We start from the raw sequence: 25,789 nt of genomic DNA, 5'->3' as shown, positions 1-25,789 counted from the left end.
ATGTGGTGGTTTTGGAGATGGTGCTTGGATTGGAGTGTATTAGCTACAAGTAGAGGTTGAACAAACTTGGATTGTTTTTGATACAGCATCAAAGTCTGAGGGTCAACCAGATAGAAGTATATTAAATAACGAGAGGCATGGATAGGGTGGATCGTTGGAATCTTTTCCCAGAGTGGAAATGTGAAATATTAGGGGACATAAGTTTAAGGAGAGAGGGAAAAAGTTTAAAGTAGATGTGTGAGGGAAATGTTTTACACAAATGGTGGTAGGTGACTGGAATGCACTGCCAGCAGAGGTGGTAGAAGTGGATATGATAGCAATGTTTAAGAGACATTTTGACAGACACGTGGATAGGCAGGGAATAAAGGAATGCAGACCATGTGCAGGCAGATGGGATTAGTATACAATTACATCATGATCAGCACAGACAAAGTGGGCCAAATGGCCTGTTCATCTGCTGTACTCTTCTACGTTATCTTTAATGTAAAGCAGTATGTTGGTATTCATTACAAAGGGATTGGAGTACAGAAATAAATATGCCATCCTATGGTTGTATATAGCCATGTTGCAACCCGAGCTGGAACATTGTATACAATTTTCATCTTTTTATCTAAGGAAGGATATGCTTGCCAAAGAGGGAGTGCAATGGGGATTCACCAGATTACTTCCTTGGATGACAGGATTGTGTTGTAAAGCGAGAATGAGGAAACTGTGGCTTTACATTCTGGTGTTTAAAAGATCAGATATCTCATTAAAGCTTACAAAATCTTGTATAGGGCATGACAAAATTGATATAGATAGGATGTTTTCCCTGCTTTGTGACTCTTGAATCAGAGAAACAATCTCAGGGAAAGGGGCAGACCATTTAAGATTGAGATGAGGAGGAATTCTTCACTCAGTGGTTGGTGAATCTTTGGAATTGTGTGCCCCAAAGGGCTGTGGAATCTCAATCATTGAACAGATTCAAGACAGAAATTTATGGATTTCTGTAGATAACTGACATTGAGGGATATGTCAATTGTGTTGGAAAGTGACATTGTCAAGATGATCAGCCATGATCTGGTATGGTGGGGCAGACTTGATGGGCTCAATGACGTACTCTTATTCAAATGTTCCGATGTGGCATATAAACCTGAAGAGCAAGACTTGTTAACAGTATTAGCATACAAGGAGCAGGAAGGCAAGTCAGGTGAGCAGCAAATAATGAGAATAGGATTGAGAGTACAGGAAGAAATGTCATGGACATGCTGAGGGCAGAGATGCCATGAGAAGAGAAACTAGGGAAGGACTCAAAAACATGAAAAAGAGCAGTCAACCACGACTGATTCAGCATTGTATAAAGTTCAAAGAAAAAGTTTATAAAGTAGCCTGAATTAGCTGTAAATCTGAGAATTGGGAAGTTTTTCGAACACAGCAGAGGAGCAGGACCAAGAAACTGATAAGGAAAGGAAGAATATAATATGATTGCAATCTATTAAAAAACATGAAATAGACAGTAATAACATTTACAGGGACATAAAAAGAAATTGTTTTGTTCAGATGAATGTGGATCCATTATAAGCAGAATCAGGAGAAGTTATAATGAGGAATAGAGAAAAAGCAAAGAAGTTAAACGATTACTTTGCGACAGTTTTCACTAAGTTACAAAAAATCTCCCAGAGTTAGAGATCCAAGTGATAAAGGAGAATGAGAAATGGAAGGAAATTAGTATTCGTAAGAATATTTGTTAGAAATTAATGGGGCTGAAAGATAAGAAGTTCCCAGGACCTGATATTCAATGTCACAGAGGTAGATAGTCAATGGTAGTCATCTTCCAAAATTCCACAGATTCTGGAGTAATTACTATTGATTGAAAGTTTGTAAATGCCATTCAACTATTTAATAAAGTAACCCGAGGAAAATAATTGTGCACTACACAAGCATCAGTCTTAATCAGTAGTATGAAAAATACTAAAATCAATCATAATGACATGATAAATGGATCCTGAATAAAAATGATCTATTTGGGCATTGCCAGAATTGATTATAATAAAGGACTGGCTAAAATACACAAAACAGGGAGTAGGAATAACTGAGTCATTTTCATGTTAGCAGACTGTGAATAGTGAGGCAACGTGAGGATCAGTACTTGAGCCCCAGCTGTTGCAATATATATTAATGATTTGGATATGGGGACCAAAAGTAATATTTGCAAATTTGCATATGTTACAAAGTTAAGCAAGAATGTGTATTGTGAGGAAGATATAAATCATTTTCAAGAGGATTTCCTCATGCTTAGTAATTGGACAAGAACATGGCAAATGGAATATAATGTGGAAAAATGTAAGGTTATCCTTTGAGAGGAAAAACAGATATCCAGAATATTTCTAAATAGTGAGAAGTTGGAAAATGTGCAAAAGGACCTTGTCAATAAGTCACTGAAGGCTACTAGAAAAGCTGATGGAACGTTGGCCTTTATTGCAAGTTGATTTGAGTACAGCAGTACTGACGTCTTGCTATAGTCTTGTATAGGAGCTTCTTTAGATCACATCAGAAGTAGTGTGTGCAGTGTTGGCCTCCTTATCTCAGGAAAGATACTATTACCATAGAGGGACTGTAATAAATTGTCACCAGATGTTCCTGGGACTGTGTGCTAGTCCTATAAAGAGAGATTGGGCAAACTAAATTGTATTCTTAGAATTCTGTATTCTCTAGAATTTTGAAGAACAAGAGATGAAATCATTGAAACCTACAATGGTGAGTGTAAAACTGGGGGACACTGTGAAAATAAAGAGGTGCAGATTAGGATGCCCTTTGAAATTTCTATCTCAGGGGTAATGAAAAATTAATCTTCAAGCATATTAAGTAGATATTAATAAATCTTTATTAACGATGTAAAGGTTTATGAGGATAGTATGGGTGAAAGACATTTAAGTGTTCAATCAGCTATAATTGTGTTAAATTGTAAAACACGCTTAATGGCCTGATCCAAAGAGCAGTTGAAGAGTAGGCAAAGAAGAAGACATTGAGAAAGCTTGAGTTTTTTTTATTCAGTGAAATCGAACAATATCTAGAGACTCAGTTGCTGAGACAGGAACTGTATTGAGGATTTCAATCTTTGCTCATAATAATGTGTATAACAGGAGGAACAAATCACTGCAGATGCTGGAATCTCGACTGAAAGCAACAAATGCTGGAGGTCACAGCGAGCCAGGCAGCATCCATGGTTGTCCACCTGATGAAGGAGCAGCGCTTCGAAAGCTAGTGCTTCCAATTGTTGGACTATAACCTGGTGTTGTGTGATTTTTTTAAATGTTGTACACCTAAGCTACACATCGCTGGACACTATGGGTCATTTAACATGGCTAATCCACCTGAGTTGTTTAACTATCACTGCCTTTAATAGTGCACAGTGGAGGAAAGTTACACAAAGTGACGGGAAGCATTGAAATCCTGCCAAGAGGAAGTTGCCGAGAACCACCAATGCCGGAATAAAGCTGAACAGGTTCCCATTCTCTACAGAATGTATGACCACAGTCCGCGGCTGGTAAAAAGGCTAAACCTCTCATTGGCTGCTCAGATCACTACATCATCACCGCCTGACCATGATGTCGGTCATGGGGAGCCCACCCTCTGACCAATCCGAGTGGAGGTGGTGCTTCTCCATGCGGATTGTGCAATCCTCGCCGGGGACGTCCATTGTCTGCGCGGCTTGTCCCGGAAGCCGGGGGGGGAACTGCGATTGGCCGCGGCGTTGTCCATTCGCTCAACCGATTGGATATTATCCGGCTTCCACCACGCCCCCTCCGCCAATCAAACCTCACCCCCTGCTGGCCTTGTCAGCTGCCTATTGGGCGGCTGAGGCTGACATGGCGCTCGATTGGTCGGTGTCGTGCGTGACGCAGATGGGACCGCCCCCGCCCCGCCTCCCTGGGGCCTTCCGCCCTCCCCCCCCCCTCCCCATAAAGCGCCCGCCGCTCGCCCACTCCCGCTATGGCAAATTGCGACCCGACTAGTAAGCGGCAGAAAATGGCGTCCGCGCTCGATCAGCTCAAGGAGTTCACGGTGGTGGTGGCAGACACCGGGGACTTCAACGGTGAGGAGGGGGGCGGGCTTCGCCATGGCAACGGTGGTGGTCTCTATGGTAACGGGCCGGTGGAGAAGTCTGAGCCTCTTATTTGTTCCTTATCCCACTCCCTGGTTAATGAGCGCTTTGATAGCAAGGAGAGGGGGAGGGGGGGAGGGTAAAATCCACGGTAAGGGTCTCCAGAGCCGGCCTCCCAGTCCCACCTCCCACCCCGGATCCAGACTCGGCCTACCTCCCCGCCGGCTCCTGTGAGCCTGTATCCCCATTCTTGGGGTAGCTGCCGGTTTCCTTCGTGCCGTCGTGGCCCGGTTGGTGAACAGTCGGCTCTTTGCTGAGTCCCCTGCAGTGCCGCTCTCCCCACTCCGGAGAGCTGAGCACACGCCGGCGACACCAGGGGTGACATTGTACCGCGGCACCCGGGGTGTCCTGCAGTTTTTCATACGTTTCTTCCCACCCCCCCCCCTTAAGTGCTCGGCCGAGGGAGGCCCTTTCGGTTGAATGTTAAGAATCCCATGGCCTTAGTTTTAAAGGAGGGCTGGGGAGTTATCTGCTGTGGTAGCCCATGTTTACCCTTCAGTGGACATCACTCCTGGTAGAGAGGGCCTTATCGTTATCGCATTGCTTGTGGGAGTTTGTTTTGTGCAAGTTGGCTGCTGCTTTTCCAACGTTCCAACAGTTAGTCAGAGATGTACACCACGGAAATAGAGCCTTCGGTCCAAGCTTAAAAATGTGTTGCTGGAAAAGCATAGCAGGTCAGGCAACATCAAAGGAGGAGAATCGACGTTTCGGGCATAAGCCCTTCCTCATTCCCGAAGAAGGGCTTATGCCCGAAACGTCGATTATTCTTCTCCTTTGATGCTGCCTGACCTGCTGCGCTTTTCCAGCAACGCATTTTTAAGCTCTGATCCCCAGCATATGCAGTCCTCAGTTTCTCCTAGTTGATTTTAACCTACTGTGAATTCTCTTGCAAGGATGCCTTCCTTGAAGAAGTGCTCCTCCTCCCTCTACAAGGATCAGTGAGTCCCTCTCTCTCTGCACCCCCCAGGTCATCTCATCTGCCGATTTCCTGAAGAAGGGCTTATGCCCGAAATGTCGATTCTCCTTTGCTGCCTGACCTGCTGTGCTTTTCCAGCAACACATTTTTAAGCTCTGATCCCCAGCATATGCAGTCCTCACTTTCTCCAACCTGTCCATGCCAACCAGATATCCCAACTCAATCTAGTCCCACCTGCCAGCATCTGGTCCATATCCCTCCAAACCCTTCCTATTCATATCAGGAATCCTGAAGAAGGGCTTATGCCCAAAATGTCGATTCTCCTGTTCCCTGGATGCTGCCTGACCTGCTGTGCTTTTCCAGCAACACATTTTCAGCTCTGATCTCCAGCATCTGCAGACCTCACTTTCTCCTTCCTATTCATATACCCATCCAGATGCCTTTTAAATGTTGCAATTGTACCAGCCTCCACCACTTCCTCTGGCAGCTCATTCTATACACATACCACCCTCTTGGGTCTCTTTTATATTTCTTCCCCCTCTTTCTTTTCTTCTTTCTCCCCCCCCCCCCCCCCCCCCCCATGCTAAACCTATGCCTCTAGATCTGGCCCCTCACCCCAGGGAAAAGACTGTCTATTTATTTTATTCATGCCCCTCTGATTTTATAAACCTCTAAGGTCACCCTTCAGCCTCCCATCATACATCAAAAGTATTTCATTGGCTGTAAAATGCCTTGGAACATCTAATATTCATGAATATTATATAGATTTGTTTCTTTTAAAACCCTGGAAGATGGAAGCTGCTAAGCCCATTCTCCTCCTCAGTCAGATGCCTGTCTGCAACGCTCCCTGCTATATTGTTAAGCAGGTGACAAAAACTAAAGATACACCACATAAAAGGATTTGATTTGACACATAATGTCTATGATGCTTTAAAGCCAAAACTCATGGGTTTTGTTTCACATTGTATAGTTTGCTGATTTGGTTTTTGAGACTAAGGTGCAGATTTCATTGTTTGATATTTTGCTTTCTGATATGAGTTAAGGAAGATGATTTAATGGCTTCTATCTTCTGATTTTAAAAACTTTGAGAATTCCATGTAAATACTGAATGTTTTAAAGTGCTTTAGAGATGGATGGGAATAGGAAGTGTGGCTTAATTTCTGATATGGGTGTTGGTTTTGTGGTAACTTTATTTCATCATGTGGATCTGATCTGTCTGCATTGCAACATATTCTCTTGAATAGAAAAGATATGGAGGCAATATTAAGCAGTTCTTGTAAGCTGTTGTCCTTTTTCTGTTCCTGTAGCTAAATGAGACAGGCTTGGATAAGTATTTTTCTAATCAGCCTGATCAGAAATATTACTAAATGCCTCTGGAGCAAGTGGACATGAATGGGACATTCCTGTGTCAGAGATGGGGGCAATAATGGGGCCCCCTGGATTTTTTTGTTTCAATCAATTTGTTCAAGAATGTTACACCTTCTGGAGCAGGTGGGACTTGAACCTGAGCTGCTTGACTGTAATGCTCATTATAGTCAAAAGTGAATTTGAATTAGAGTTTATTTGTCATTCTAATGGCCAGAACATTAATTCATTTTTATATCCAACTCTTTGCACAAGGGAATTCTGATTTGTCTCCTGGTCTTAAAGCTACAATGTTTCTAGCTGCCCGAGAGATAAATGCAACTGTACTGTGTGATGTTGTTGAATGCTGTTCCCCATCCAGACTGACTGAGGTATCCCAGTTAGGAAGTCCAGGATCCAATTGCAAAAGGAGGTTTCTAGGCCCTGCCGATGTTCCTCAGTGCCTGACTGGAAAGCCACAATAGTGTTGAATGCAGAACTAGTCTTAAGAACAGTAATCTGATGTAGGTGTTCTCCAGGTGGGTAGGTGAGGGTTAGATGGAGTGTGGAAATGGCATCACCTGTTGAGTTTGGGGGGGGGTTGCAGGGATGTGGTGGTGATCTTCCTCACTGCCGTGTCATTTTGAGCCTCCAATTGTGTAGAAGTTGTTCAACTCATCCGGCAGGGAGGTATCACTACTACAAGCAGAAGATGCTGTTCTGTGGTTGGTGGTGGCCTGGATGCCCTTCCACATTTCTCCACGTATCACCATTTGTCCTGAAAGTGGCTGTGTATTGTGTATGCACGTTTTGCCTCTGCCCTGGGTCTGATTGGCACTTGTTGTTAGGGCTGCCTTGTCATCTGCTTTGCAGGTCGAATCGCACTTCCTGAGCAGTGCGCACACCTTTGCGGTCATCTGCGGCTTCTGGTTGGGGCGAGAAGTCATGGTCTTGGACACAGTGGTGTTGTCAATACACTTGCTAATGTAGCAAATCAGTACTCCCAGCTGATGGAATCTCCATCGGTTGCTGCCTCCCTGAATATGTGCCAGTCAGTGCACTCAAAACAGCCTTGAAGAGCAGAAATGGCTCCTGCTAGCCAGGTTTTCACTTACTTCAGAACTGGTTTGACACATGAGTGGTCTGTATGCTGGGGTTAGCATAACAGATGTGGTCTGAGGTGGGGCTGGGGCACCATCCTGTATGCATTGGGGCTGTTTGTGTAAACAAGATCCAGCATGTTTCTTCCCTCCTAAGTCCATATGCTAATGGAATTTAGGAATTTGGGACTTGCATGGTTAAAATCTCCAACAACAATAAACAGTCCATCAGAATGTGTCCACTAATAGCCCCATATAGTTCAGAGTGCCTCCTTTACATTGGCACTGGGAGGAATATAGTCCTTCTCTAAGGACAGCAGTGAATTCCTGTGGCAAATAAAAAGGTCTGCATCTAACTATCTCAAACATCCACCAGTGAGTAGTGTCTGGAGCCTTACCACACAGCTGCATTTCTTTCGGTGTAAAACCAAGGCAAGCCTGTCTAACTGGATTAGTGTCTAGAACTGTTGCTAAGCTGTTCTGTGAAAACAAGTTCAGTCTCTGAACTCCTGCTAAGAGGTCTGCTGCAATCACAGTCCAATTTATTGTCCGGTGAACCGAATGGACGTTGGAGCTGACCAGCTAGTGTTTGTTTTAGCCTAACAACTCCTCTGCTTCTGCCTCTTCACACCACTTCTGATGTCTCAACATCTAGCATCAGGCAAGGCAGAGGACTGGAGGCCTGGTCTCCACAGCAAACATCACTAAGCTCCAGAGCTCTCCACTCTGGTACATTTTTTTCAGCCAGTTCCTGTACTATAGCAGTGTTTGTTTGGGGGGGGGGGGGGTTTGGTCATAAGTACAGTACTTGCATGCCTGCAGGATCAACTCGATCTGTATTGAAATTGACTGACTCTGTCTACTTGAAGTAATTTGCCTTTTAATAAAATGCCTGAAAGTAACTCTAACAAATGCAGATGTTTTTTAAAAAATAATATTCTGATCTATATCAAGAATAGGAATAGTTAGAACCTTTTTTAAAGTGTTCATTGCTGTAATTTGAGTCACTCCATTCCATTGAGAAACTTGGTCATGCATTGTTCAAAATGTGGGCAGGGCACAAATTGCTTAGTCACTTTGACTTTGCAGAAAACCATGATGTACAGTTCATCTGTAAACTAGATTTTCTTGCAGTATTAGCAATGCATTTATGCTATTCTGTGGAGAATGAAGCTAAACAAGTTCACTATCTGTTGACTACAAATGCATTTGAATCCCTTTGTATGCATGTCTGACAATCTAACATTGGGGTTACTGTTCCAATAAGTGTTACTTGCTCTGATTAGTTCTCGATAAGTTCAGTGATCACACCAGGAAATGTTTTTAACAAATTGCAGTGCAACAGAAACAATGAGTCTTGGTGGGATGTTCTTCAGTGGGATGTGTGGATGCAATGGGCCAAATGGCCTGTTCCCACACTAGGCATTCTGCATCTAAAACAATTTTTTTATAAGTATGGGTGATTGCAAGCATCATGTGATCAGCTTAAGTATCCTTCTGATGGCTTGATGTCAGTATGTATCTTGAGTACTTTTTGATTTTTTTCCTTTTACGTATGGCATAATTGAATTTGCTTTTCATGTACAGCCATTGATGCATACAAACCTCAAGATGCCACAACCAACCCCTCGCTCATACTTGCTGCTGCTCAGATGCCAGCTTATGCAAAGCTGCTTGATGATGCTATTGACTACGCCAAGAGTTGTGGCGGGTAAGACCACTTAAGCTGAAGCCATATGGATGGCGATTTTTAAAATTGTGATCCAGCAATAGGTTTTAAATGGAATCTTTTCCCTTGATTATAGTAAATTAAAGGATTGAATTTGTCGGCAAAACTCTTTAAAACCAACACACTAGGGTAGTGTACTTAGTTTCCAGCATTTGAGAATTGCTAATATTTCCAACTTTACTTTGCTTCAAAAAGTAATTGTAGTAACATTTATTTTGGGTGTCAAGTTTTTGCTTAGTTTGAACTCTAATGTGCTGCTGCTTTTAAAACTCATGCATATAGTACCAAAAGTGTATGTTAAATAAAATAGCTCATGTTTTCATCCTGTGATGTTGTTGATTGCTCCTGTCCTGTTTTGAGTGAGTGTAGCTCATCCCAGCTAGAGGACAATCAGTCTCCTTCCTCTGTCTGACTTACCAAGCCAGTCGTAGATATACAGCATAGACAGACCCTCTGGTCCAATTCTTCCATGCCAACCCCATATCCTAATCTAGTCCCATTTGCTAGCACTTGGCCCATATCCCCCTACTCTTCCTATTCCTATTCCCTTCCAGATCCTTGTTTAAACCTTGTAACTGCACAGCCTCCACTACTTCCTCTGGTAGCTTATTCCATATGTTCACCATCCTATGCGTGGAAAAAGTTTGTCCTTTTTTTTAATCCTTATACTGGCAATCCCCCACTCACCCCAAACCTATGCCCTCTAGTTCTAGCTTTCACCCCAGGGGAAAGACCTTAACTATTTATCCTATCCATGCCCCTCATGATTTTATAAACCTGTAAGGTCTCCCCTCAGCCTCTGACCCTCCAGGGCAAACAGTCCCAGCCTATTCAGTCTCTCCAATTTAACTTAAATCCTCCAATCCTGGCAATATCCTTAAGTTTTTTTTTTAGCCCTTTCAGGTCTAGCAACATCCTCCTGATAAGAGGGAGGCCAGAACTGCACACAATATTAACCAAAGAATAATCTGCGAAGATTTCCCGCTTCATCTAAATGCTGTTCCTCCGACATCTCTGGAAACAGGGCAGTTTACAGTTTTTGAGAACAATCTATGTAACACTGTATTATCTCTCAGCCCTCCATGGCTTCCAAATTGCCTGGCTGATTGTCTGATACCTAATGCTAGAAGCTCCCCTCCATTAAACAATGGGAAGATCTTCCCACTATCTTCGGTTACCATCACCAGCCCTTTTCAGAGCTATTGGAATGGCCCTGTCCCTTAAGGCAGCAAAATGATATTTGAGCCAGGTTGTCCCATGAGCTGTAGACTATGTATCTGTCATTTTCAAGACATTGTGTATTTATTCACTCCTTAGAAATGTATAAACACTTAAAGGGCTTCACAGTAGATTTTTCTTTGCCCAAGGTGTCTGAAATTTAAAACTTGGGTTACAACCTCTGAATAAGGCACTCCTAGTTTTGGACTAGGATGTGCAAATACACTTTTATATTGAGGTGGTGAAATTTTGTAATTCTCCATGCCATTAGGACTGCTCCACTTACTAGTTGCTTAGATACTAAATCAAAGAATTAGGGTAATCATGGAGAAGTTGAAGCTGAGATAGAAGATCCTCAATTTGAATGGCAGGGTGTAGCCTGAGCTGACTAGCCTACTTTGATCATTGGTTATTCTTTGGTCTTCTATAGCAACATCACTAATCCTACCACCATTTATCTGCTGAAATTGTCATTCATGCTTTAGTCACCTCTTGACAACTATTCCAATGCTCTGAGCCTTCCATCTTCCTCCATGTTTGGACTTGCATTCAGTACAAATTCGGCTGCCCGCATCCTAACTTGGGCCAATTCCATTATCGCTCAACATCAATGCTCACCTGACTTCCATTTGTTCTTAGGTTATGCAATACTCCAGTAGAAATCTCCATCCTTGTTTTCAAACTTTTTTCCTTCCCTACTCCCTTATTGTGACCAGTTATCTAGTGTGGGTACATATGTTTGTGCTGTTGGGTTTAAGAACTATCTCTGATCAGCCTTCTAGCTATCTGTACGAATGACTGCTTTGTGGTTTGGTGTCAAACTTGTTTGTTTTTTGTAACACTTGCTACAAAGTGTGATGGGACTTTTACACTAAAGGCACTCCTATAATGTTTGTTGTACTTCTGTGGATTACTTGAGGATGTGTGATCAGAATTATAATGGTTGGCTAACCAATCTTTCTACCTGACAAACTAAATAGTTAACTGAAGTCCAGCAGTGAATTAGTAGAAACAGAATTTCACAATGCTTCCCTAATCCTAAATTTCTTTCACTTTTTTCAATTTTTTTCAACCTTCCCTTGACCCCTGCACTGTGACTTGAGATTCTGACAGTTCTAGCTGCTAATACATTCAACTACATCAGTTTATTACATGATGGCTATTTCACATTGAATGGTCTTGCGAGCTAAAGTTCTGTGTTTTTTTAGAATGCCTCCAGTTACTCTTGCTACCTTTCTTGATAAAGCCATCTGTATTTCTTAGTTCTCTTCAAACTTGACATTTTGATTTGAATTTGTGGCTATGCTGACTTTTCATCTTCCAAAGGAATAATCACATGGCTATAATCTCATTTTATAGTAAATGTTTTACTTGCGGTTTTATTTCTTTCCTTACACTTTTTTTTTCTTTGAAAAACATGTGAAATGAAGTTGTAAACAATTCAATCCTTCAAACCTGCTCCACTCATTTCTAATGAAGATGGCAACTTACTGGGAGGTGGTATCATTGGGTGAGCAATCCTTACCCCTGGAGTGAATAATCCAGGAACTTGGGGCTATGAATTTGAATCTCTCCATGACACATGACAAAATTTGAATTCAACAAAATCTGGGAGAATGAGGACTGCAGATGCTGGAGGCATGAGTTGAAAAGTGAAGAAGGGCTTATGCCCAAATGTCAATTCTCCTTCTTGGATGCTGCCTGCCCCGCTGTGCTTTTCTAGCACCACACTTTTCAACCCTTCAATAAAATCTGGAATGGAAGAACAAATCTATTCAAATAGCAACTATTTTAACTACTGCCAATTGTCCCTCAAACATAAATGGTTCACTAATTTCTTTGCTTTTGGCAAAGTCTTCTGTTCTTAGCTGGTCTGGCCTGTGTGTGACTCCAGAGCTGTAGCAATGATGACTATTAACTGTCATCTGGGAAATTAGGGATGGGCAATAAATGATACCCATATTTCATGAGTAAATTTTCATACTCTTCATCCATTCAATATTCCCAAATATACTGATTTCTGTTTCCACTTTCTGAATGAAATGAACCTCTTTTAACTGGTGTATTCTAAAGTTTACAATGTTTTGACTGTAGGAATTTTGAAAGAATAGAAATACTTGTCTGGATGAACGAATGTAGCTCTGACAATGCATGTGAAACTTTACACCATCAAAGGGAAAGCAGCATGCTTGACCCAGCATATTATTTTCCACTTTGTTCACTCTCTTCACTGCACAGTGGCAGCAGTGCATTCTATCCACAAAATGCACTGCAACATCACAAGGCTTCTTGGATAGCACTTTACAAATTCATGATCTTCTCCACCTAGGTGGAGATGGGTAGTAACTGTACAGGAAAACTGCCGCATTCAAATTCACCTCTAAGCCACCCTGACTTGGCACTCTTATTTTGTTGAGTCAAATTCCTGAAACGCTCCCCACAACTGCACTTTGGGTCTACAGAGGTATATGGACTGCTCAACGCAGCTGTCATGAGCTCTAAGTTGGACAGATACTAAACATTGGCTTAGCCAACAATATCCATCCACATCCCGTGAAGGCTTTTTATTTTTAAATGACACCAGTCCCTTTATATTGCAGGGAAACATTTGCATTTGTTAACCTAATTGCTTGCTATGCCTCCAAGCAAACTTTTATTTCTTGTATCAACTGCTCCAGATTATTCATTTATACCAGCATCTTCTAGTTCCATTTTAAGATTGTCTCTTCTGGTTAACTTTCTTTTTAGGCTTACTTTCATTCCCATGATGCTATCCTGCCCACTCAACTATCTCCTCCATACCCTTTTTCCTATGGATTTGCTGCATCTTGGCACTTTTTTCCTGCCAGACCTGTATTCGGGACTGTATATTAAACCATTATGTTGCTTTTATTCATGTTAGTGACTCTATGCTGAAACCGAAGCATAGATCTTCGCAGTACCTTGATTAGTTAATTAGCTTTTTTAGTATTTAAACAGTTCGCGATCCATCTTTGGCTAGGTATTGTATACCCAATAAAACAATACAAAACCTAATTCTGATGTCATGTGTAAAATGTATTGTATGCTTACAGATGTTACCTCCATTTTGAAATTTAAAATTTGTAATTTAGCTGTTTGAGGTAAAAGCATTTTCATTCTAAGCATTTTCACATCTTAGCCTGGTTTTGCATTAACTTAAACGGTCAAAATAACCATTATACCATGACCCTTTGACGTGACTTTCTTCCATACAGAATGTCTAACCCACATTAAAAAAAAGTTTTGATTCCTCACTTGCTTGAGTCACTTTTTTGAAAAAATCTCAATCCTGTGTTCTTGTTGAGACAATGTACTTTTTTTCCAGATCAAAGTCTGATCAACTCTCCAATGTCATAGACAAGCTGTTTGTCAATTTTGGTGTCGAAATTTTGAAGAAAATTCCTGGCAGAGTTTCAACTGAAGTTGACGCAAGGTACTAGAACTTGAAGCTATCTACCAGATATTTAAAGTGTCTTCCCAACAGAACAATTAGGTTGTCCAAGATACTTTATTACTGTCCATTCTGAGCAGTTGTGCAGTGTATTAATATTATGTAGGACTATGAAGTCTCTTCCTGATCTCTTTTTAGTTTAACAATGCTTTTTGTTTCCTTATTTTAACATAATCTTTCATTGGTGAATAAGCACACAGCCACAAGATAAGTTTATTAAACAAAAAGAAATAAAAAGCTAACTATAGTTTGAAAGACTTCAAAGCTCATGGCAAAACCAATTTATTGTCTCAACTCCATCTCTTTACATCTATTTCAAAATCTAGACATTCCTTCCCATCAAATCTAAGTTTGATTTAACTGCTTGTTCTCAGTTCTGTTTGAACCGCTTTTTTTTCCCTCCAGTATTTCCACAATTGAGATCTTTTGGCTTTTCAAAGCCTCTATCTGTATCTTCTAATCGCACTCTTCCTGGTCTGGATTCTTAATGTTCTTTCTTTGAAAAACCTTATTCCATAACTCCTCTGAGCAATACCACCATGACATAGAGTCCCCACAATCTCTACTTCAGGTGAATTTATGCTCATCTGTTTTCTCAGTCATACTCATTTTATGTTTATAGTTCCAGAAATATAACCTCATTATTTTTTCAACCCCCATAAGCCACCCAGCCAAGCTTTATATTAAAATTATGATCTCTATAAATCATGCTCCAATCCTCCTATGTACTTTTTTAATCCAACCCCTACTTCCTCTCCAATCCTGACTAGGAACTAGATTCCCATTTGCCCTACTGCCACTGGATCAAGAACCAGACATCCTTGCTAAAAGCACAGTACCAGCTCTAGATGCACTGCAGCAGTTCAAAAAAGGCTGCTCACTATCATAGGCAATATATGCTAGTCTTAAATGACATGCCCCCCCCCCCAATAGGATAAACAGAACTGTATCTTTTTGTTTATAGTTTTAATCAAGATAATCTGGAAGTGCCTATCTCTTTGGTTTTTGATACTAGATTATCATTTGACAAGGATGCCATGATCCAAAAGGCCCAACGCCTAATTCAGATGTACAAGGATGCTGGAATTAACAAGGATCGTATTCTTATCAAACTTTCTTCCACATGGGAAGGTATCCAGGCTGGAAAGTAAGTTCTCGTTTGTAACTACACTAATAGTTTAAATGTCAAACTTAAATATGGAATGAGTTGCCATGAATATTGCACATTCTATAACTTTTCACAAGACCAACAAAATCTCAATTCCAACATCTGTCCAAAACAGAATGCAACTGATGTTTTTAATGGTCTTGTTGGAGTTGTACTTCATCACTAGATAATGTACTGGGGATTGGGGTTTGATACAAAAGGAATTTCTTAAAATTTGAATTGTGAAAAACATGGTGATTAATACCCTTTTATAATTAGGGAAGGGAAACTGTCATCCTGGCCTAGCTTGAATGTGACTCCAGAACCATAGCAGTGACTTTTTTGTATCAAACTGTTTTTAAAGTTTCAAAAGAATGAAACCTGATAGACTTGGCATTGCAAATTTCAGCACAAACCCAGCCCTGTCAATCCTTTAAGTGCCTCCATGCCCCCATTCAGGGGCACTTTCAGTGCCAAAATTCAGAGCTGTCTCTCAGGTTTGTAATTAAACAGTCTGTTAGTCAAGTGTACAGAATCATACTTTGCAGGCAATGACCCAGATGTTCTGTTGACCAGGCAGTCATAAACTAATGTAGACAGAGGTTGTGCATGGGGATTCTGGAATCTCCATAGTACATTTCTATTGTCCTCTCAATTCAATTTCCCACTGAGCAATTCCTCTATATATGAACTGTCTCTCCACTTAATTTCATTGAAACTCTGATTTAAAGTAAATCACTTATTCTCTAAGTCAACTATTAACTAGTCTAACCTTGAATCATCTGAAGGTGCTGGATACTATGGCTCTGGACCCCAACTGCATTAGTGATGGTACTGTACATATCTACTCCTGAACTTGCCATGCCTCTAGGCACTGTTTAGTATAACTACAGTAGTGATATCAACATGGAAGTTTGCTCAGTTGTCTTCTACATGCAGCAGGAGAAATCCAACTCAGCCATCTAAAGTGATAGAAGGGGGTCACTGATTATGCTATTTAAACCACATTTGCTTAGCAATGTCCTGCTAACAAGAGAACTTGGTATTTGGAGTTGCCCTTGGCTCAAGGACCCCTCTGAAGGAGTTCCTCAGGGTTGCATCCTAGGCCCACCCATTGTCTGCTTTGTTAGTGACCTTCCCTCCATAAAGTGAGAAATGTCATGTATAGTCATTAATGAACAATGCTCAGCACCATTCATGAATCCTGTTGGAGATGGGAGAAAAGTGGGATGTTGGATAAGCTATTTCATTCTGACCTAATGAGAGCAGAAGAAAAATTTGCTTGATATTGTGTTGGTGAATTTTTCATAGTCAATTTTAGATTTTGAAATCTCTTGGGTAGTTGAGTTGAATATTAAAAACTACAAAATGCTTATTTTCTTCCCTACTGACTTTTGCTGTACACAACATTGTTGAATTGCTATGACTAGTTTACTGTTCCAAATAAAGTATAGTTAACCCTGAGTACTTCTGTTTTAGGTTCCTTGAAGAACAGTGTGGCATCCATTGCAACATGACGCTGCTTTTCTCATTTGCTCAGGCAGTTGCCTGTGCAGAGGCTGGGGCAACATTGATTTCTCCATTTGTGGGTCGCATTTTAGACTGGCATATAGCCAACACTGATAAGAAAAGCTTTGAACCATCCATGGACCCAGGTACACTTGTCTATCCATTTGAATTCTGTGGCAAAACAGTAACTCTTGTTGCTACTAGTTTAGCTATGGCCTGCAATTGTCTAGACATTGATCATGGGCTCCTTTTTCTACTTGGGGGTTTTTGAGCTGACCTCTGACTCTTTGTCTGTAGCAAATGATTTGCTGTAAAAGTCAAATAGTATCTCATACCACTGACTTATCCCTCTTTCAGGCAACGGTCTCTGTCTGAGACAAAAGTAGACTGCACCCTTTGACTCTTCTGTGAACTTGTATCTCTGCTGTCACTAAAACCAGCCTAATTCCACAGCCTTAACATGGCCTGACTCCACTCCAGCTGAACTCATTCATTGCTAAAACACTAATTCTTACTGTATGAGGCAAGACTTGACTAATTAGTGCGTTCCAAAAAGACCTTGGCATATCCAAAGTTGTAACTCATTTCCTATCTCCCCTGTGCTCTGGTTTACCACTCTGGATCACAGTTGAACTATGCTTTGTTTTAAGAAATTCTTGTTTTTAACCTTTTTGATGTCTGGCTTCTGTCTCTCTAACATCAGCTTCTGGCATCTGCATTTCTCCTGATTCAGACCTTGAGTATAACAAAACTTACTGAGATTGCCATTGTTTCTTAGTCTTTTGGCTGCCAAGACTCAAACTCTTAAATTTCCTCCCTAAACCTTTTCTAGAACTCATTCTCTCATTCTTCACTTTGACACACTTCTAGAAAGTTACTTCCTTAGCAATGCTTTAGATCACTTTTGACTTATTTCCTTGTTTGGAGTTGAACCTTTTTATAACATTCATGTGAATTGTCTTTGCGTCTTGGTATTTTTGAAACAGTGGCTGCTTGAAGTAGTGATTCAGCACATTGGGCTTATGTTGGAGTGCAATGACCTTTGTGCTGAAGTAGTCACTTCTGTAGAATTAGACACTAATATCCTGTAAAATACTTTGCATAAGTTTAACTCTGGCTCTGACCTTTTTTATATTGCATAGTGCAGTAGTGGGACTGATTTCAAGTAATGTTTATATGTGGGGCTGTTGCTATAGCTTATTGGGAAGTCTTCTGACAAACTACCAATTGGCAGTTTACCTGAACAAAAATGCACAAAACTACACAATGGGCAGCTGAAACATCAATAATTTGGCAATCCACTAAATCCTTTTACTCTAACTTTTTTAAATGTTGACACTTTTTTCGATTCATCTTTTCTGTTGGATTGCTGGACTATGTTCCTGTTTGGATATTTTGAATTAGTAAGTTAACTATACCATTGGTTGGTTTGATTTATTTGTCACATGAAATTAGACAGTGAAAAGTATTGTTTTGTACTGACAAGACAAATCATGTCTTGAGGACAGCTACAGAGAAAGATAACTTCCAGTTGGAGCAATAAAATACTTTTTAACAATTGTTCTCGTGCTTGCCTATACTTAGATACAACTTTTATAAAGAGATCTCTTGCATGGGATCCATTTTTAGAGGAAAGTAATCTGGTTTTGTCACCTGACTTTTATATTTCATAATCCTGATTTGCCTATAGGTGTGCAGAGTGTAACAAAGATCTACAACTATTATAAGAAGTTTGGGTACAAGACTATTGTCATGGGAGCATCTTTCCGTAATGTTGGTGAAATCAAGGCATTGGCTGGCTGTGATTATCTTACAATATCTCCAAAACTGCTGGAGGAGCTTAGCCAAGACAATGAAACACTAACACCTACTTTGAGTGTTAACAAAGGTAAGATGAAGGCAGATGCAAGAAATCTGAAACCAAGAATGCTGTGGTTCTAAAGACCTTTTTTATTGGACTTGCAGTGTTAATTTTTTCTCAACAGATCCTGTTGAGTTTCTACAGCATTGTTTGCTATAAGCAAGATTTTTTCCAGCTGAATTATCAAACGGTGCTCTCCTGCTGTCTTTAGTGATGCAAGTTTAATTGTGGTGTATGTCAATCCCAAACAACTCTGCTTGCATTTACACCAGGGTAATTTGGATTTGTTTTGAAGGAAGATCTGGCTACAGTTAAATGGACTTTGTAGTAGGTTGCTGCTTCAATGTATCCTTTTAAGGAAATAATGTAAAATGTTTCACTATAACACAAACAAAATTCATCAAAAAATCCATTGTGGCTTTGCAAGGAAGCTGAATATCAATTAATTTAATGGAGGAGATTTATAACATGAAAAATTAGCCTAGAGATTTTAGAGAAACAAAAGTTGAGGAATAAATGTAAATTAGCCAAAATAAACATTAACAGCTAGATATTAACTATTTTAAAATGTAGAGTGCCTCAAAAGGGCAACTTTAGTGACAAAGGTTGTGGAGAAGAAATTGTTACAATAGACCAGTTTCTCACCAGAAATAAAAGGCAGTAACTGCCTGAAATAACTTATTTTTAATGTTTGATTGCATTTTTTCAAGTAATATTCATTTTTGTCAAGCCTTTTATCTTCAAGAATAATTACAAAGGAATACCCAAGAGAAATTGGTACTTGTACTGTGGTCAGAGGTCTGATTTTTAGGCTGGCAAACAAACTTTGGTCGAGGCAGTGCCTTGGAGAATGCATCACTTGAACACTGCTGGTTAATTCTGGTTAACACATTCTGTTCTGAGAAATGATCCAGAATGACTCATGTATTAAAATCAGTTTAACTGTATTTGCATCTATTCTGAACATTCCCCTCTAAATGTACATATTTTCCAGTACATGCATGTGCACATACTAGAAGTCAACTAACAGTCCTATATGGGTTGATGAAATTTGCAGATTTTTGCACAATTGCAAAATAACAGCTAATGTTGCACACTGGGTTTTTCAAGTAGAGGCTGGTTGACTCTGGCATTTACTGGTGTGTTGCCCATGGTAATGCCTTTACTGATCATTCAGTCTAACTTGTCTATGGCAACCACACCTCCTAAATCTGGTGGTAGATTTGATCACTGAGCTGCAAGATTTGTTCTCTGATCTCTTTCATCCTGATCCGTGAGCCTTCAATGAAGCACTGGTGTTTTGTCCCACTTACTATTGGTGTCATGGTCTGTTGTGGTGATGATTATCACCTCCTGTTTTGAGGTTGTGGTGTCCAAATCATTTTGGAGTTCCAGTTTGAATGCCAGACCTCTAGAAATTCCTGTGCATGTCTTTGTTTAGTCTGACCCAGGATGGATGCATTATCCCAGTCGAACTGGTGTCCCTCCATCTCTAAGGATACTAGTGATAGTGGGTCATGTCTTTAGGTGGCTAGTTTCCTGTCTGTCCAATGTAATGCTTATTGCAGTCCTTGCAGGGTATTTTGTATCGGGTGTTCATTCTGCTGGTTGTTGGAACAGGTCCTTTTTAGATTTGTCAAGAGCTGTTTGTGTGTTGGTAGGTTTGTGGGCTACCATGATGCCAAGGGACTAGGGTAGTCTGGTTGTCAACTGAGTCTTTAATGTATGGTAGTGAGAAGAGTCTCTGGATGTTGTCATCTTTAGGTTTCTTGTGTAAGAATTAGCAGACTGTGCTTATAGAGTACCTGTTCTTGAATACATTGTATCGGTGGTTTTCCACCGCTTCTAGTAGTTCCTGAGTGCCGCAGTGTGTCATGGTTTTAGATGTCCTGATGCAGCTCTATTTGTGTTGTTGGAATGATTGCTCCTGTAGCAATCTGGTCAGTGTGCGTGCCTTTCCTATAGACACTGGTCTGCAGCTCTCCATTGGCTTTCTGTTCTACTGTGACATCTAGGAAGAGAAGTCTGTTCCTTTTTTGGTCTCTGAACAATAAGCACAGAGGAAGGGGATAATTCTGAATATTTGAAGTGGTGGTCCTGATCTGATCTTTGATCTCCAATTGTATTTCTACTAAACTTTTTTTGTGTGGTATCTGACTTAAATGTAGATAAGTGTTTGAATACTTTTTAAAATGTAATGATCTCAACTCATATTTGTACAAAAGAAGAGGCATGAACAAGTGTATATCTTCAGATAAAGTTTGAAAGAACTGGCAATAATTCTGGTCCAGGAGGCAGACCCTAATTTATACCAACTGCTAGTTTTATTTGTTGCACAAACCTAGCTATTCTTACATGGAGAACCTTGCATCACTTTTAATCTAGACTCCCTCCTCTGGGGTGAGGCAAGTATTGTCACTGACAAGAGTGCTTTGTGGCAGAACCTTCAATACAGGTGCATGTCTATTTTTAAACTGACTTTTTTATAAATTCTTTATGGGATTGAAGGATGCACATACCTTTTGAGAAATTTGGTTCCAATCAAGTTAATTCTTTCTTTCAAAATGGTGGCAAGTCCCTGCAGAAAGAAAAAGATCAACTAAAGTCCTGAGGACAGTTGACAGCATATGCAAGTGTATTTAATTAACATTTAATGTTTTTAGCTCACTAGTATACTATGGATTAATGTGTTTAATGCTCTGTGAAAGATCATAACTTGAGGAACCACTTTTCTTGCCTCAGGTGGCTGTGTAATGACTGAAATTTCTGTATGCGAACTCTTTTCATATTTTAAGCTCCAGAATTTTTTAGAAAACCTATATCCTAAAAGTTCTTATTTACCTGTGTGCAGCCCAAGCACTTGACCTACAGAAAGTTGAAATGAATGAACAGACCTTTCGATGGTTACACAATGAGGACCAGATGGCTGTGGAAAAATTATCTGACGGGATCCGCAAGTTTTCAGCTGATGCAGTTAAACTAGAAAACATGCTAAAGGTATGGTTGAAAATTGACTGACACACCAGATATAGTCAAGTGTGGTGCTGGAAAAGCACAGCAGGTCAAGCAGCATATGAGAAGCAGGAGAATCGACGTTTTGGGCGTAAGCCCTGATAAAGGGCTAATGCATGAAGTGTCAATTCTCTTGCTCCTCTGCTGCCTGACCACCTGTGCTTGTCCAGCACCACAGTTTCAATTCTGATTTCCAGCAACTGTAGTCCTCGTTTACATAAGGGATCGTGCTGAGTTGGAAATCAATTAGGCAGAAAATCTTGGAGTTGAAAAATTGAAACCCAGAATTAGTTCAATGTGTGGACTTGTTGTGCCAAAGGGTCTGTTTCCACACTGTAGGGATTCTGTGATTTATTTCAGTCATAAGATCCTCTTGAGGTGCAAATCTAATGCTGTCTTTTCACCTGGTACTGAAAGTACTGCTAACTGCCTCTTAATGGAAGATCCACTAGTGTGCTCAATGCACACATCCTAATAGGATAACTAACCTGCACTTGTTTACAAGAGCTGGGGCAGATGTTCATAAACAACTCTTTTTATTTGCATTGGAATTGACTGCAAAGAGCAACACTTCAGTTGGAGCACTGGTCAATGGAGGCACCTCCCCAAGTTTTCTGTCATGGAGGTCAAGTGAGGAAAGCAGCATTCAGCAGGGACATCTTAAGGAATCAACTCCCCCCTCACCCCCAAAGAAAAGCAAGCAAACGGCTTGGCAGCAGCTTCCTAATGGCATCTGTTCCACAGTTCTGATCTGTCAACAATTTGAAAATTATTTGGTCTGCTCCATGTGACAGCAGCACTACAACAAATATGTAGCAATCTGGAATAACTTGGTTTATTAAATTGAGTGGTGTGAATAGGTTGAATAACAAGGCCTTTTCCCGGGAAAGGGAGTCCAAAGCTAGAGGAGACAGGAAAGATATATAAAGGACCTGAGGAGCAATGTTTTCACACAGGTGGTGCATGTATGGGATGAGCTTCCAGGGGAAATGGTGGAGGCTGGTACAATAGCTACACTTGAAAGACATCTGGGTATATGAATAAGAAGGGTTAAGAGGGATTATGGGCCAAATGCTGGCAAATGGGACTAGATTAATGTAGAATATCTCATCAGCATGATGAGTTGGACCAAAGCTGTAAGACTGATTTAACATTTAGAAACCCATAAAATTTAAGAGCTGGAGTAGACTACTTAGTTATTCAAGGGTGCAGGCCTATTCAGTATGATGGCTGAGCATCCAAATTAGTATGCTGTTCTGCTTTCTCTCGTTTTTTAAATCTTGCAGGTAAAGAGGGACTGTAGGTAAAGCTCCTTAACCTGAGCAGGTTTCTAGGTTGCTTCCATACATGCCTGCCAGATTGTACTCCCTTCAACATCACAATAGTCTAAGAACTCTACTACAAATTTGGCAAGTCAAAAGCACATAATGTGCAAATTGAATGGCGAGCCATTTAAATAAAGCATGTTCAGTTGGGGAATATGTAGGATGGGGAAGTTACTGGTCTTGGCTAGTCCAGATTGAATAACATGCATCAAATCTGGTGTTGTCTATCATTTGCATTTTGTGGAAAAATCAAATGTGGGTATAGAATGTACTTGTGCCACCATGGTATACTGCACAGGCTGCTTTCAAAGTGTCTGAAAGCAATGTCCCTTAGCGATGCTTTTGGTAAAATGTCTTTTTTAAATTGATGTGGATATCTGGAAACCAAAAAGTTCTCTTCTTTCGTTTAGATCAGTGCATTGGAAAAAGGAAACTAGTTGCAACACATCTGTGGGAGATTTAATCTAGTCTAAAACATTTTGCAAACTCTGTGACAAACCTAATAGTGCTTAACTTTTCACCTGAGGTACTGCCTGGTCACCAAATGCCATGTTGGCATCTTTAATTCAAATGAGCTGCTTCACCATCCTGTCACCTTAACTAAGCTACAGTAAGTTTAATTTTGTGTATAAACACAAATGGTATCCAGGATAAACCAAGACTAAAATTGTAGAAATGGAGTGATTTCTGCAACTTGTACCCCACTAGTTTTAAATTCTGCAAGGATGGCATGAGTAATTGCTCTTAAGGGTTGGCATGTATACCAGATTTTTTACCAGTGCATGTTATAACTGACTCTTCTGTTTTATGTTGATATTTGTTTGTTTGTTTTGCAGGAACGGCTTTTTACTGCCAAGAATGGATGCTAATTGTCCCTTAACTTGCACACTTCCCTGTTTTGAATCGTGTGGTTAGATGGCTGAAATTTTAAATTTTCACTTTGACCAACCATGTAAAAGGTACACCATACATTGTATCATTGGTGTATCCGTTATTGAGCAGTACTTAATGTTGGCTTGTGCAATACAGTGCAGCTCTTCCTAATAAATGCATAAAACTACTAATGTGTTGGTTGCCTTTGCTGTGAGATTTCTATTTCTTAACCCATCAGTTGCTCTTTTTGTTTCTATTATACAATTTGATCTGACTATACTTATTGTAACATTGTATGGGTGCAAGAAACAAAGGGTGTTATACTAATGAGGTGGGAAGATATTGGTTAATTGTGGCAGTCTAAACTTATTTGGTAAATTAAGTTGAGTTCTTGGCATACAAGGCAGTGACCAAATATATTGTTTTTGAAGATTTTGTACAGATCTGGTTACCTGTGCAATGATTGTAAAAATCCTTGCTGACTAAACGATAGTAACCAACATGGCTTGAGGGATCAAGAATTTTGTGCAGATTCTGTAGGAGAAAATGGAAGAGGTAATCTAATATTATGAAAAGTGTAGTTGGGCTGGATGGACATTGAAGAATTCTTCATTTATGAAGAATATTAAGCAGCCAGTTGCACTTTTTCCCCAAGCAGGTTATCAATTGAAGTACAATAGATTTATGAAATCTTGTCTGTTATGATAAATGGACTGTGCAGTGCAAATTGTGTTCAAGATTGAAAAGTGGTAAAGCTGAATTGATATTGAAATTCTTCTGACGTGTTAGATAATGTCACCTCAATTTTTGGGGAATTTTCATTTATATGTAATGTTTTAACTGATTTAAGAATATAGTCTTGATTTTTGCCACTTGTACCACATGGTGGAGACACTGATTTATAATTGTAGTTGCAAAAAAAGTTGGCAGCAAATGTCCAATGTATGTAAGTACTTAAGACTTTTTTCAGACTTTTTATTCTTAGAAGAAATTGCTTGCACTTCTAATTCATCTACAATAAAACTAATTGAATAACTTTATTTTCATAAGTGTGGGTGCATTGAGATTCTTTAGTACACTTAATTGCCCTGGATCATGCCCTATCCTATTGCAATAAACTTCCATTTCATTATTCTGTTGGTTTTCAATTATTTCTATCATGCTCTTGAGACACGAAGGAATGAGAAACTTGTTTACTGGGCAATTAACACAACAGAATGAAGTTAGTTGTCAAAGTCTTAGTTCTAGTCTATATACCATAATTCATTTGGAAAAAATTGGAGTTCCAGAGAAGCAGTATAAGAAGCTGAAGGAGCAGGAAACAGAATATTGGTGTGTAAAAGCTCATCTGGCTAGAAGTCGTCAGCATTTTTGGTATTTTCTAGCTCTTTTTTTTTTAATCTCATCACAACCTGACAAGAACACTGCTCTTTGCCAGGCTTCTTCTGAATATGGTTCTACTGAGACCTTGGATAGAAAATGTCTACTGATCCATGTGCGTCAGCTGCCCGAAGCAACAGATTTGTGGGTAGTTTTGTCATGACTTAAGCTGATTTGTTTAATCCAGGAGTGAACATAGGTTCTCGCATGACTGATCACTTTCCTTGGTTTTCAACCACTGATGTTGGCGATCTTATCTGCAAATGATTTACTAAGGAAGAAATTACTACTTGTCATGGCCACCATAAATAACAACTGAAGATGCTGAGTATTTTCTCAACCAGAGGGAAACTTATTGATTTTTCACATTGTTTAGAGGATTTTCATGTTTGAATTTTAAAGTAGAACTACAGTAAACAATTGCCACTTCTTTCAACTTTCCAGAACACTAACCTCTGAAGTTTAATCCAGAAGTGATTTCATGATTGGATTTGTATTTAAGTGTGTACATGTAAAAACTATTAAAATGTATGCATTTCTAGGAGCACTTTCTTTTTTTTTCTCAGGGGAAGAGGTCCACATTTCTCCTAAAGTTGCAGTCCAAATCTAGCTTTATCTAATGAGCAGCCTATTCCTCTTTTTTTGACTTCAAACTGAAACCAGATTAGTGCCCCCACTATAGTTTCTCTTGAATAAGGGATTGAATCACTCTCCAATTGTTGCTCCAAACTGCATGCCTTGAAGAGGCATTTTATGTTG

General features: G+C 40.0%; 1 protein-coding gene across 1 annotated transcript; it reads left to right on the top strand.

The window, feature by feature from the left end:
- Positions 1–3,935: 3,935 nt before the first annotated feature.
- On the top strand, positions 3,936–23,837 carry taldo1 (transaldolase 1). Its single transcript, XM_043705994.2, has 8 exons — positions 3,936–4,075; positions 9,092–9,215; positions 13,798–13,905; positions 14,939–15,070; positions 16,550–16,725; positions 18,270–18,467; positions 21,292–21,437; positions 23,614–23,837. Exons 1-8 carry the CDS (start codon positions 3,973–3,975, stop codon positions 23,644–23,646), a joined length of 1,020 nt encoding a protein of 339 aa, XP_043561929.1. The 5' UTR covers positions 3,936–3,972; the 3' UTR covers positions 23,647–23,837.
- Positions 23,838–25,789: the final 1,952 nt, after the last annotated feature.

This window comes from Chiloscyllium plagiosum, unplaced genomic scaffold (assembly GCF_037043375.1).
Source record: "Chiloscyllium plagiosum isolate Xiang-an unplaced genomic scaffold, Cpla_swu_hap1 HiC_scaffold_18, whole genome shotgun sequence".
Taxonomy (NCBI): domain Eukaryota; kingdom Metazoa; phylum Chordata; class Chondrichthyes; order Orectolobiformes; family Hemiscylliidae; genus Chiloscyllium; species Chiloscyllium plagiosum.
This window is presented reverse-complemented; position numbering and strand designations above follow the sequence as displayed.

Excerpts from the sequence above, each read along its gene's own strand:
- taldo1 (XM_043705994.2), top strand. The coding sequence starts at position 3,973 with ATGGCAAATTGCGACCCGACTAGTAAGCGGCAGAAAATGGCGTCCGCG. Across the intron at positions 4,076-9,091 it reads AGACACCGGGGACTTCAACG|CCATTGATGCATACAAACCT; the intron begins GTGAGGAGGGGG and ends TTTCATGTACAG. Across the intron at positions 16,726-18,269 it reads TGAACCATCCATGGACCCAG|GTGTGCAGAGTGTAACAAAG; the intron begins GTACACTTGTCT and ends ATTTGCCTATAG.